The sequence below is a fragment of the Medicago truncatula genome, chromosome 3, assembly GCF_003473485.1.
Source record: "Medicago truncatula cultivar Jemalong A17 chromosome 3, MtrunA17r5.0-ANR, whole genome shotgun sequence".
Taxonomy (NCBI): domain Eukaryota; kingdom Viridiplantae; phylum Streptophyta; class Magnoliopsida; order Fabales; family Fabaceae; genus Medicago; species Medicago truncatula.
This window is the reverse complement of record NC_053044.1, coordinates 33,846,478-33,860,081: the sequence shown is the minus strand read 5'-3', so window position 1 is coordinate 33,860,081 and position 13,604 is coordinate 33,846,478. Positions and strand designations below refer to the sequence as shown.

The 13,604-nt window shown below is 31.4% G+C and overlaps 2 protein-coding genes across 2 annotated transcripts; one reads left to right on the top strand and one right to left on the bottom strand.

Annotated features, from left to right (window-relative positions):
- The first annotated feature begins 5,463 nt into the window (after window positions 1-5,463).
- Window positions 5,464-7,625, top strand: LOC25489287 (uncharacterized protein At1g66480). Its single transcript, XM_013605198.3, has 2 exons — window positions 5,464-6,202; window positions 7,228-7,625. The coding sequence occupies exons 1-2, from the start codon at window positions 5,609-5,611 to the stop codon at window positions 7,285-7,287; spliced, it is 654 nt and encodes a 217-aa protein (XP_013460652.1). The 5' UTR covers window positions 5,464-5,608; the 3' UTR covers window positions 7,288-7,625.
- A 52-nt stretch (window positions 7,626-7,677) lies between these two features.
- LOC25489286 (inositol 1,3,4-trisphosphate 5/6-kinase 4) lies at window positions 7,678-12,039 on the bottom strand. Its single transcript, XM_013605197.3, has 2 exons — window positions 11,854-12,039; window positions 7,678-9,319 (listed from the first exon to the last, which is right to left on the bottom strand). The coding sequence occupies exon 2, from the start codon at window positions 9,297-9,299 to the stop codon at window positions 7,818-7,820; it is 1,482 nt and encodes a 493-aa protein (XP_013460651.1). The 5' UTR covers window positions 9,300-9,319; window positions 11,854-12,039; the 3' UTR covers window positions 7,678-7,817.
- Window positions 12,040-13,604: the final 1,565 nt, after the last annotated feature.

Here is a 13,604-nt window from a genome sequence, read left to right as displayed (position 1 = left end):
TATTCCTAATGGGCCCAAAAATTGATTCAGAATTAGACCTGCTGTTACGAATTACTATACGCACCCCACTTTTTCCTTATCTTTGCTATATACACCCCCCTGTAAAAAAAAATTAGGGCCCCCTACGAGCATGGGCCCTAGGCCGTCGCACTCGCGGCCTATGCCTAGGGTCGGCCCTGATTAAATGCTTGACTGAAGGTTTTGACCTATGTGTGATCACAGATTGACATGTATTAGTTCAATATGGTCAACACTAGGGATATCAACAAGTATTCACGAACAGATAGTAGTCATACACTGTATGTTCTACCGGATAAAAATACTATATGTGCCCTGCATATATGTATGGGTATTTTGTGGATTTGTTCTTCATATTTTTGTAATCTTGTGCCTAAATCTAATTTCGCAGAGGTGTGAGTTTTTACCTTGATCTCAAATGTTTCTGTGTGTGTATGAGTTTGTATATTAAAGCAAATACTACAGTAACCTATTTTTCTGTGTAGTATGGACAATTGATATAAAATAAAACAACTTAAATATATCATTACTAAAGAAAAAGAGAATAATGTTCTATCTAAAAAAGAAGAGAATAAAGACGGGGATTAGTCACAACGATGAATACTTCTCACATATAACTTGTTAATTTAAAAAGAATAAAAAAAGAAAAGTTAAACCAAAAATCTAATATTTTATGGGGATAACAAACATGCGGATTTGCTTTGGAGGAAAGATATTCCTCTGAAGATCTCGGTCTTTGCGCGGAGGCTCTTTAGAAATAGGTTGCCTATGAAGGTGAATTTATTCTGGCAGGGAGTAAGTCATATTGAGGCGCAGTGATGAGTCAGTGGGTGTGGCTCAATTGAAACTTCCGTTCATCTATTCTTGCTTTGTAATCAATTTGGTATGGTTTGATTTCTGGTTCGTCAATGGTTAGGTGTCTATACTACGGACCACTTCATTCAATTTGGTACTTCAACAGGTTATACAAAGGTTCGGTGTTCTTTCATGTACTTAATTTGGTTTGCAACTTCGTGGGTTATTTGGAAGGAAATGAATGATAGAATTTTTCAAACCAAACAAAGCTCCTTTTCTCAACTTTTGGAGAACATTAGGCTACTCTCTTTTTCATGGCATAAAGCAAAATTTGCTAGTTTTAATTATAAGTTTTTTGATTGGTGCCAGAACCCGTTCTTGTGTTTGGATATAGGCTAATCATTGTCCTTTTTTGTTGAAACATTGTTGTCAATATTTACTATCTTTCTTGGCACACCTTATGCTAGAAGGATAGCCAGTTGTTTAATTTATAGTTTTATTTTTTATCCTTGTACTTAAAATTATTTGTCCCGATCACGTGACATTTGCTAATTGGTTGAAAATACTACATCAGAGGCTAAAATAACAAGAGTCTTAAATTACATGGATGAAATCTAAAACTATAAACTTATTTTAAAAATACTTTTTTCTACTAACTAAACAATTGTCAAGTGATTGATGAAATTTACTAAAGGATAAATTGTTCAGTCGAACCTGAGTTTGATTTTTGGATTGGACAATTCTTAACAAAAAAAATCAAAGGGTTAATATAAAAAAAAAAAAACACTTTTTTACTAGTGTGACATTCAATGTATAAAATGGAGTGAAAACTTTTTATTAACCCAATTTATTTATTATTGATTTATTAGTGAACAAAATTATTTGAAGCAGCAGTGTATCATTAATAGTTCGAGTGTGACATGACATAGTCTCACTAATTTGAAGAAAATTCGCTTACTCGATAAATCATTCAAAATTCAAACAGAACAAGAGGAACCGGCATCTTAGTAGACATCATGAAATTGACAACAATAGTTGGTGGCCATTTTAATTTGGTTATTTTCATCTTTGTGGAATTCCACTGTGGCTAGAGAAATTATCTTTCCACCTTATACACATCTTGTGTGCCCTTTAAAATTCACATTTTACCTTCTCGAATTATATATTTCGAAATGATTTTTAAATTATATGATTCAAAAGTTTTCTAAACACAAAAAGAGAAAAATTTGTCCTTAAATCACATTATACCTCAACAGCAGCACCAACATAATTTAAACACAATAATTTCAACAACATAAACATTTTAAAACATCAACAATGATAATTGCAACAATATAATTAAACACAAACAAGATCATCGATTAGCCAAACTAAATTCATCATCAGATATATCCATACATGCTCTGATTTCTTCATATGTATGAACCGGATTAAACTTTTCTCACCCAAAAAATGCATAACTCAATCGATTCTTTCAATCGATCATTTCAAACTATATTAATTAAAGGGTGTTGTTAACCAATGCCCTTAGGGCATTAATTAAAGATTCAAATATAGAAATAATTTACAAGTTTTATATAGATAAGGTTACTTTTTAAACTTTTAATGTGTTAAATACATAGTGCCCCAAAAACTCTTGTTAACATAACATTTTCATGTTGTCGTTGTTTTAAAGCTTTATTTGAATGAATTGAACATGCTCATTTCACCACCAAAAGCTTTATTTGAAAGAATTGAAAATGCTCATTTCACTACCAAAATATATATATCACCACCAAAAAAATAAACATGCTCATTTGAGCGATTATTTGATCTTTGTGTTTGTCTTTACATCTTAAGTTTCAATTTAATATGTAATTAATAAGATGCATTATTTCTATATTAGTTCCATAGTCTTTTGTAAATTCTTTCTCTCATTAAAAATAAGAGTTTTGTTTGGAATTAAAACCCTGAAATAAAATTATTTAGTGAAAGTGAAAGCTTAAAAAGGTGTCTTAGACATTAGGTTGGGTTGGTCCAAGCTACTATACTAAAGTTTTTTTTTTTGAAGGGATATACTAAAGTTTGATTGGTGCTTGTTTTCATGTTTGTTGAAGTGAACGTGGTTGGTAGGTAATAATTTGTTGAAATATAGGATCGTCCAATATTCAATCAAAGAAGTCGATGTCTTTCTGTTTATTATTTTTGGCAAATAGGCCTAGTGTCTAGAAATTCATCGAATATGTACGATATTTAAGGTTCGAATCCCGATCCTACATATAATATATGTTGTTCCTATCAAATTATGATGACAGCCTATTTAAGAAAATGATTAAAGGGCAGTCTTCATTTTTGTCATGTACGTGTAACACCAATAAATATATTTCTTTTTGAAAAGAAACACCAATAAATAATTGTCACTTAACATTTACTTAAAGAAAATTGTTATTTATTATTGTAATTATTTTATTTTGATTCACGTGACTTACATTTGACCTAGCAACGTTGTTGAAGGCTAGTTATAAGTTATAACTACAGACATTTGAGTTGTTGTTTGGTGAGATTACTTAAGATCATGTTCCTAGACTTGAATGCTTGAGTGGACTTGGTTACCAATTAGGTTAATTATTCTTCAACGGTTTTCATGTTATAGCTTTTCTCGTCATGTTATATATTTTATTTTATTTTTCTAGTTGGAAATATAATATAGTTAATACATATGGAAATTAGTCTAATTTAACAAAACACAAATGATGTATCCTCAAAAAAAAAATAAAAAAAAATGATGTATGATAACATATTTCATATTTGAATCACACACACATAAAATAAATGTAATAATCAAATTAAATAAAAGTAATGAAACATAAAATAAAATAGTTGTAATCCAAAAATTGATTATCTAGTAAGTGATCGAAAATATTACATTTTGATAAGTGCCGACATATGAAAACGAACACAAAAATAATAGCAGAAGACATAATAGCAGATTTGGTAAATAAAGTCCACATTGTCAAGAATTTAATATGAGATGCCAAAAGAACTCCAAATCTGAATATGACACTAAAATAGACATATATCATTTCAAAGCAAAAAAGAAAATAGTAGAAGAAAATGTTAAGAGGCTTCTAAATGGTCATTCTTCGTTTCAAATGTTGCCTAACATGTTAAAAGTCATGCAACATGCAGTATACGTACGTATTAGTATTATTTTTTATAAATACTACTCTATATATACATACGTAGTTGAACAATTTAAAAAAAAAATCATAATGAACTGCTTCTGGAATACTCTTTTCTTTGGCTGGATTAATAATTGATTGCATATCATAATCGATTTTATATGTTAATATTTCTCAAATCTTTGTAAATATGAATAGATTCCAAACATCAAGAGCATGCTTTGGATGTTATTTTGTATTTTCTTCACATGGCCAATTGGAAGAGTGTTTTACATGCATGTTAGGCTTTTAGTGTCTAATCCGAAGTGAACCTAGATCGACGGCTAGAGTTGTGGTAACACGGCATAAGACAGTGGCAGCTCATCGGTGGGTGTGGTGTATCGACAAACAATTCGGCAATGAAGTTGGTTAATAATCGAGGATGGGAGGTTTTTTTGTGATTAGAGAATGATGTATCTTTACTGTGCACAAGTGTGCTTCTATAGAATGACTTCTAGGGTTACATGATGAAAACTCGTTGAATATGTTGAGTCATATATATTTAGCTTAGTTCAACGTTTTTCTTTTCATCATGTGGTGCTAATGAGATCATTTGTGATGTCGATGTAGTTTCACATCATATTTATATGTAATCTAATTCATTAGTGGTTGAGCTTAATTAAGCCTGATTAATCTTGAGAGTTTATGATCAAAAAGGCATAAACTCTTTAGTCTACTCCTCCGTGAAATTTCTATTTTCTAGGATTTACATGTTTTTTTAATTGAGATCTTTTACTACACCTTTATATTAGTATAGGTATAAATTAAAAGTGAATAAAACTTTTATCTTTTATCATGTCGGGACAATAAGTTTTTCTTTTATAAATATGTAGACAAATCCATGAAAAGAATATGCATGAGGGGAAAGCCATATCTTTTTCTTTTTTCTTTTTCTCAATGGGACGTGAAAAGTTTGGCTTGGCTACACAACTCATTTTCATTAAAGGGGAATGACATTTTCAACCATCTCTTTAAAAATATTTTTAACTTCAAGCATATGTAATACAATTAACTCCAAACTAAATTAATTTATAAATAAGGTTTTTAACAAAAAAATTTAACCATGAACGAATGGAATGGAACTGAGGTCTGAGAAACTGGTTGATTTATAACTAATATTAATTAATTAGTTAATAATTAATTAATTACAACATGCAATTTATTGTTTTATGTGTGTTAAATATATTAACCAAATGGCTAAAAATGTAATTGTACCTGGTTATATTGTAACTATCGAATTAATATTAACCCATCAAGTGATCAAACTTTATCTTGGTTAAATCTTTAGTTTCACACTACTATTGAATATAATAAATAAATAAATCAAGTCATTGACCCTTTCCTTATTTATATGGAATCTCTACCAAATTTCCACTAATTCACATACTATTTGCTTTGGCCTTTTACTAATTAACGTATTCTATATATAGGCTATATAAATATGAGTAAGTATTAATATATCATTATCATCTCCTACAACTATCTACTAAGTCTACAAAGAGAGAAACTAAGATACAAATACAACCAATCAAAATTGAAAATATCAAAGGGAAAGGAAAGTGACAAAGAACAAGCTAGTGTAATAATAATAAGAGATGGGAAACGTTATGATGGGAAGAACCAAAAAAGCAAAGGTAATGAAAATAGATGGAGAAACTTTCAAGCTAAAAACTCCAGCTAAAGCAAACGATGTAGTTAAACACTATCCTGGTCATGCTCTTTTGGATTCACAAGCAGTGAAGCATTTTGGTCTTAGGGCTAAACCACTTGAACCTCACCAACAACTCAAGGCTAAGAAAATCTATTTCTTAGTTGAGCTACCAAAAGTTCAGTCTCAACCATTGCCGAGGAGGGTGCGATCCAGTGGATTACACCCTTCATGTGGCATGAACGCTACTGAGAGGCTCGACTTTTTGATGTTATCGAAACGTTCTGTTTCGGATCTTCCTTCGGTGAAGCGGTCCAATCTAGGTGATGATGGGCCTGGTTTAGTTCGTGATGGGTCCACTAGGGTAAAAATGAGGATTCCTAAGGCTCAGTTGGATAAGTTGATGGAGGAGAGTCGCGATGGAGCCGAGGTGGCGGAGAAGATTGTAAGTTTGTATATGGGGAATAATGCTTCCGTTAAGGGTGGTGGTGGTGGAATAAATGAAGGCAAAGTAGAGGTTCATAATCAAAGGTCACGAAGGGTATGTGTTTTTTCAATTGTCTTACGTTATTTTGTTCATTTTTGTATAGTTGATTACATTCTCAAATCTTTGAAACTTTGTTTGCTTGTTTGGATGTTGCATGTGGATGTGGGATTTTTTTAATGAGAATTTGCAAGTTGGATTGTTTGGTCCTACTTTTTTAAGAGAACACACGGGCATGATAAATTTCTTTTTAGCTGACCACAAGATGATACTGAATGATAAATTAGCAACAAAAAAAAAATTTGAATGTCAAATATTGACATTTTCTAACTGAATATCAATCAATAACCAAAATTTTGGCAGCCATTCTTTATATATAATAAAAAAGGAGATAAATCTTATGAAAGAAAGTGTGATTGAGACAAAATATTTATGTTCTTAATTATATAGGTAGCAATCAACCTTATCTTGCTGATGCCAATAAGTAAAGTTGGGGAAATAATAAATTAGATTGCAAGTTTTTAACTACTTGGATGAATATTTTCCTTCTTGTATGTTGTTGCTTATGACGTTTCTTGTTAATCTATCTAACATTGTAACATGCCTCGTGCCGTTTTCTTACCTCATTCATTTTTGGACCATAAAAACATATAGAATAATACATAAGATGAAGTCAAATGTGAGAATGAGATAACTTCAAAAGTCGATAAATGTTTACTTTTAACATTATTGAAAAGTTCTAGTTAAAGTAAAAAATGATTTGTTCAAAGTTGCATCTTTCAAGCAATTACGACTACAACATATTATATATATATATATATATATATATATATATATAATCCGTTATTAACGAGGATTACAATTATTTGTTTCTTTTTAACTTTAAATAATTACTCTTATGTTTTTGCAGACATGACTAAATGAATATGAAAACTAAAGTTTACAAGAAAGTTATATCATAGGAATGTTTGATTAGCTCATTAGCTTATATTTATAGTTTTCAAGTAAATTGTTTCAATTTCCATGCAAAGTGGGTTAATGTGAAACTAAGTTAATGTTACTTCTTGAATTTGAATTTCCAGAAACGTGTGAGTTTCAGCCCAGTGGAAGAAGGAGAAATTCATGAAGAAGCAACAGCTTAATAGTCTTACTTGTCAATACTCAATAGTACTAGTTAGTTACTTAACCAGAAGCAAAGTTAACCCTTCTGTGTGGTTGCTTCTGAAGCAAGTTAATTTTGTCCTCAACTCTTTAGCATATGTATTCATAAATATGTCTATGCATTTTAGCATTTCCAGTGCTTAGATTAGGTTTGATGTTTAGGCATAGCTGACCCAAAGTTGACTTTTTTTTCTTCTGATTATGGAAGAAGCAAAGAAAGATCAATTTGAGTGGAAGTTTCAAACCTATGTTTGTATAAGGATTTTGGAGAGAAAATAGAGGTAAACTTCTTATCTTTAAATAAATATTTTCAAGCAAATAGCAGACGCATTACATTGAATTGCAGTAATAATAACAACAAGTGCTAAGCATTTCAAGCTTCAAACATGCAATGGTAAATTATTCAACCTCATTTTTATCATGATAAGATCAGGTACCTGATCAAAGATCTGATGCAAACACTGTCAAACTTATTTCTAAAACATTTAATTCCTTGTCAAAGTTAAAAAGGTCAAGCACATGCTTGTTTAGAAACCATACTGTCAAACTTATTTCTAATGGCGTCCCAGAAGGCAGGGATAGAGATGTCATCAGGCACTTCTTTAAACGATGGAAGGTAGTTTACATCCACAATTACATGATCATGTGTTCCTTCTTGAATTACAACATCAAAACCAAAGACTGTGAGATGAAGCCTTCTCCTAAGCCAATTTGCAGCATTTGTTACCAGCTTAAGGTCAATAGACTCGTTACTGGTTCCAGAATCGATGATGATGCTTTTGTCTGTGGGTAGAGATTTCAAGCTATCAAACTCTAGAGGTTTGAGATCATAACCATTAGCTAATTTTATCAAAATATCAGCATTTGGTATCGACTTTTTGACAGCATGGAAAACTTTCTCGCCCAGGACATAAAATTTGTACAAAGTGGAAGAGTGATCCACATATTCCTGAATAACAGCTGGAAGAGGAACGTCTAAATTCTTAAAATCATCAACCCTGAAAACTATTGCCATCTTATGAGCGTCACTGACACCACAGGCAACTTTAGGTTTCACTATACAGGGAAGAGACAATCCGGCATCAGCTAATCCAGCCGTGAAATCAACTTCGCTAAAATTATCAACCTTAAGAAAACAGGCCCCTCTGATCAAATAACCACCTTCAGTATTCAATTCTAATAAGCCAAGTAGAACTTGTTGAATTTCTAGCCGATCCAATACAGGATAAATATTAATCAGTGGATCAACCACACATAAATTCTGATGCTGATCCAAATACCTCTGCAGTTCTTGCATGTTTTGTGTAAAAGTAGGCTGGTTATCTTCAATGGATAATATTTCATCAGTGGCTTTATGAAGAACAACATCAACATCTTTTAATTGAGATGATAAAGGAAGCTTGGCCGAAAGAGGCACAAACATCAACCCATTTTGTGTAGGACACAAAGGGAATGCACCCCTCTTTGCAAAATCTTCGACGCGAGAAGGCTTCATTACATAACCGACAGTCAAGAACTTGTTTCCGGTAAACTTTTTATTTAACCGACAAATTTTCAATGGCAACTCCTCTAAATTTTCAATATTAGAAGTATCATATTCACGCGAACCTTCACTTTCACCTCCAACATTCAGACCAACAATCAACCAATTATACCTTCTTAATTCAGGTAATAATAATAACTCCTTCTTACTAGAAACCAGATAAATAATTTTTCCACTTCCATTATCACCCCATACAGGCATAACAACTTCACTTACTTGATCATTTAAGATAAAGCAATGAAGCGAGTGTGAACTGGCTATTCTTTTCAGAATACTGACCTTATCGTCTTGAAGTTCGACATTATACGCAATTCCAATATGAATTCTGGATTGAAAGAGTGTTCTGATTAAAGGCTCAACTCCTGGCTGTAGCGAAGATACACTTTTATCACCATCTCCTTCAGCCAAGAGTACCGATTCATCCAATATCACACCCGTCACTACACCCATCTCTGAGAGTAAATGCAACACTGCAAAATTACAATCATTATCACAATTTTATCATTTCAGAAATATAGAAAGTTAAAATGTGACCTATGAAGCAACACAAACACACCACGGCACACCAAACGTGTAATAATTTAAGAAAATGACATAATTGAATGTAATCAAATGTTTCCGTGTCTGCTAGATATAATTGAAGATTTAATAAAATGTTTTTTGTATAGTGATTATAAGGTGATTAACATAACCAACTAGCAACTAATTATAACTAACTAACACTACCTACCCTAATCAATGTCAAACTAATTCTAACAAATCACAAATTATATATCTCGGACATCACACATTCCTTCAATCAAAAGTGTCGGTGCTACCGAGAATGTGACAAAGTTAATATCATTATCATCAAATACACAATGCATGTTTCAGGAAATTAAGTTAACTATGGAATCGAAACAAAATTAGTTTAAATTAAGAACCTAAACATAAAAAAGAGCTTAAATAAAACAATTAATTAAACTCGAGATAACATATATGTCGAGAACTTAATTTAATTAGGTTACCAAACGTGGGAAACCTTCGATAACCTAACCTATTCTCAAAATTATGTTGTTTTTTTTTTTTTGAATCAGCAAATTTTATTAAGCTAGGCTAGCACAAGATGCACTATACCCGCGAAGGAGAAAAAAGAGTACAAATAAGGGCCTAAACAGGCGGCACCTCACCAGCCAACAACTCAACAAAAAACCTCCTAAACATCCATATTCAGAAACAGAACAGGAAGAAGAACACAGCAAGAAACACCAAAAGCTGTCAATCCACAAAAAAGCACCCCAAGAAAACACCAATACACTGTCCAGCCTTATAACCAAACCTCCAAACCATTCCTGCTGCCAAACCTGCTAACCGAACAACAACAGACAGCAGCAGCCTGTCACCTGCTGTCTTCACCGCACCAGCAAGCAGTAAACGAACCAGAACCGCAACAGTAACCAAAACTCAGCTGCGCAAAACACGAAGGCACCATCTTGGATTCCACCGCCTTTCATAATACAAACACGGCTGAATCTTCAACCGAGATAAGCTCCACTTCCACGACAACATTTTCATTTCCTTATGTTAAGGTGGAGATAAATTGACTCCGGTAAACGGTGCCCCTTCTTACACATCCCGTCATAGACGGAGAATCCACCTAGCTAGGGTGAATCCTAACATTCTAAAATTCATCTTTTCAATCATTTCATCACATCAATTAAAACATAATCTCAAATAACCTAATATCCTCTATTTATATACATTTATGTCATACTTCACATTCTTTATCATCACACATTGATTATTCTCATTACTATCTTTATTTTTATCACTTGTTATTAACAATAATTGATACCCAAATAATTGAAGTACTGATTATTGAGTAACCTTTACCATCAAAAATACAATATTATTCTTATAGAATGGATAATAGAGAACACACAATTCAGAGGATATTAGTAGGCAGAGAATGCAAATCAATGAACCAACATTATGAAGTCCATTAACAAAAAACTATAACAGCCCATACTAGTAAAGATATGCACACAGGGATTTCATTACGCTACAATATCATGTGTATTCGTAAATTAGACCAATGTTGCAGCTACATAAAAACTATAAACATACACACGACAACATGTGAAACCTGTCCCAAACAGAAATCAAACAACATTGGGCATACTTAGAGCACTCAATTTATGGGACCTTAACAATTTGGCCCCTAACTCCAATGTCAAGGGGGCCTAAAATATTCCAAGTTAATGAGCCCCATTTTTTATTAGTCCCAAAGTTGCCTACCCCACATGTCAAAGGGGCCTAAAATTGCCCCCTTTAACATTAACTTTTATTTTTTCAAACTTTTTTTCCAATTTTATTTTCCAGAATTTTTTTCTTTCTGCAATTTATTTTAAAATATGATAAGCGCTCATAGTACAAAAAGTTGTATACAGCAACTTTTTTGAAAACATGGTAAGCGGTCATTCTATTATTTTTTAAAAAATCTCATCCACTTCAATGTTTTAAAACATTTAATTTTTTTTGGATAAACAACTTATTTATAGCTTATAGCACAAACACTTATCATGATCACAACTATCAATCATTTCATCAAAAAATTATCACATTACAAAATCTCTAAAATTTCAGCTTAAGCATCCTGGTAGTAACACTATTTTTTGTATCGTTTTACACCAAAACCTACAATGACAAACCCAATTCTACTCTTAGTTATCGTATGTACTAAAAGTTCATCTCAATTGAAGTGAAAGGGAGATCAACATCAAGAACACGTCACTTAAATAAGATTAAATCAACTACACCAATGTTCAGAAACTGTAAGTTATGCAAAGATTAAGAACCTATAAGCATAAGCAATAAGCAGAAGCAGAAATTGACAATCTATAAGCATGAGCAGAACCCAATTATTATCAAAAGTCATGACTTTTTACATTGATAGACTAAAATCTCGAAACCTAAATATTCAGTTTTAATCACAAAATAATCAAGAAGGAATAAGGAAAGCCACCTCAAATTGATGATAGATCAAATCCTTGATTCACATCTCCAATTATACTCTTGCATGTGGGTTGGATTTGGGAAGAAAAAAAAGGAGGAATTGATGAAACTGTGAATTGGAGTTTTTTTCTGGTTGGAGAGAAGAAAGAAGTATCCACGTGAGTTTAGGGAGATATTGCATGTATGCCGAACACTCCGCTTCTCGTGTGTCCACAAAAAAAAAAAAGTGATAAAATAAAATGATTTTTTCTGATTTTTTTTTCTAATTATTTCAGGTCTATAAATATAAGTCATCCATTTACTCTTTTGCCCTCATCAATAAGAAGAGTCGCAATATAACGGAGCATGTATGAGGGGAAAAAATTATGACCTACTCACAAGGAGGAGGAAAAGGAGGAATTTGTTCAAAGGACCTATGAAGAAATCATCAAACAACAAAGCACTCATAAGTGTAGTCTAGTATTATTCACAATTGATTTCGAGAAGAAAAAAACAACATCTAAATTAATTCTAAAGTTTAACAACATTATTTTTAACTTATGATTTTACTACAAATTTTTCATTGATCAACTTTGCAAAACAATAAATTTCATCAAAGAGAGGTAATCCCATCCCATTAAAATAATCTCATCTCATCAAAGTAAAGATGGGATAACCAAACCCCAACAAAGGTTAGTAGTTTTTGAGCAATTTAAACATTTGATACATAAATGTATACCTAAGTGCCGTATTAATACATTTTTTTTTTAGAAAACTGTCGTATTAATACTTAGATGTATCGAAATTGCAAATACATTTATGTATATCTTTTTTATTAGTTTTTATTCTTGAATTTATTTTTAAATCGTCAATTTAAAACTCGGATATATTTCTTCATTGTTTATTTTAGTACATAAAATTACTAACAAAAAAGTCACATTTAAAAAGTATTTGCAATTTCAATGCATTCATGGGCTATAATGTCAAATATCGCATACATTTAAGCATCAAAATAATTGTTTGTCTATTTAAAGAAAAAAATGAAAAATTACCATATTTAAAGAAAAGCATAGTGAAATTATGTATATTCCTAACGAATGCACTAAAAACACTCTTTAAGGATTCTTAATGAATGAAAATATTTTTAAAAAAATCAAAAATTTCAATTTTCATCCATTGATTTCATAAACTTTAACAAAAACTTGCTATTTAAAGTTGCTAAATAATGCCCTAAAGACACTCGTTAAGGTTTCCGTAAAATCATAAAGGTTATATAAGTTAAAAGAAAAATGTTAACCAATGCCCCAGAACACTGTTAAGAGTCAAATATAGTAATATTTTGTATTGAAAGTTGTCATTACCCTCTCATGATATCAACAAATCAAAATGTAATATAACTATTTTCAATGTATTTTCTTGGTCCTGATGTTTTATGTCTTTTGTTTCTTGTATAAAGGACCGGAGAGAGTACATAGGTAACATTAAATGTCAAATAAATGGGTATATTTTTTTCTAAAAATAAAAGAGTTTTTTTACCGAAAAAGAGTTAATCTTAATCTTTTTTTTAAGGAGAATTAATCTTAATCATAAGATAACTTTTAATACTTTTAATTTTTATTTAATTATATTAAGATGTTCAATCTTAATTAATTTGCACTATAAGACTTATAACAAATAAAATTTTACATCAAATTTTTTTCATCTGGATGTCCTTAGATTCATCAATTACATTCATAAAATGTCTTCTATTCTAAAACCCCGAGCGTGAGAACAAAAACATCT

What these genes read in the sequence shown, in the direction of transcription:
- LOC25489287 (XM_013605198.3), top strand. Translation starts at nt 5,609, where the DNA reads ATGGGAAACGTTATGATGGGAAGAACCAAAAAAGCAAAGGTAATGAAA. An exon ending in ATAATCAAAGGTCACGAAGG is followed by an intron (nt 6,203 to 7,227) that starts GTATGTGTTTTT and finishes TTGAATTTCCAG; the next exon opens with AAACGTGTGAGTTTCAGCCC.
- LOC25489286 (XM_013605197.3), bottom strand. Translation starts at nt 9,299, where the DNA reads ATGGGTGTAGTGACGGGTGTGATATTGGATGAATCGGTACTCTTGGCT.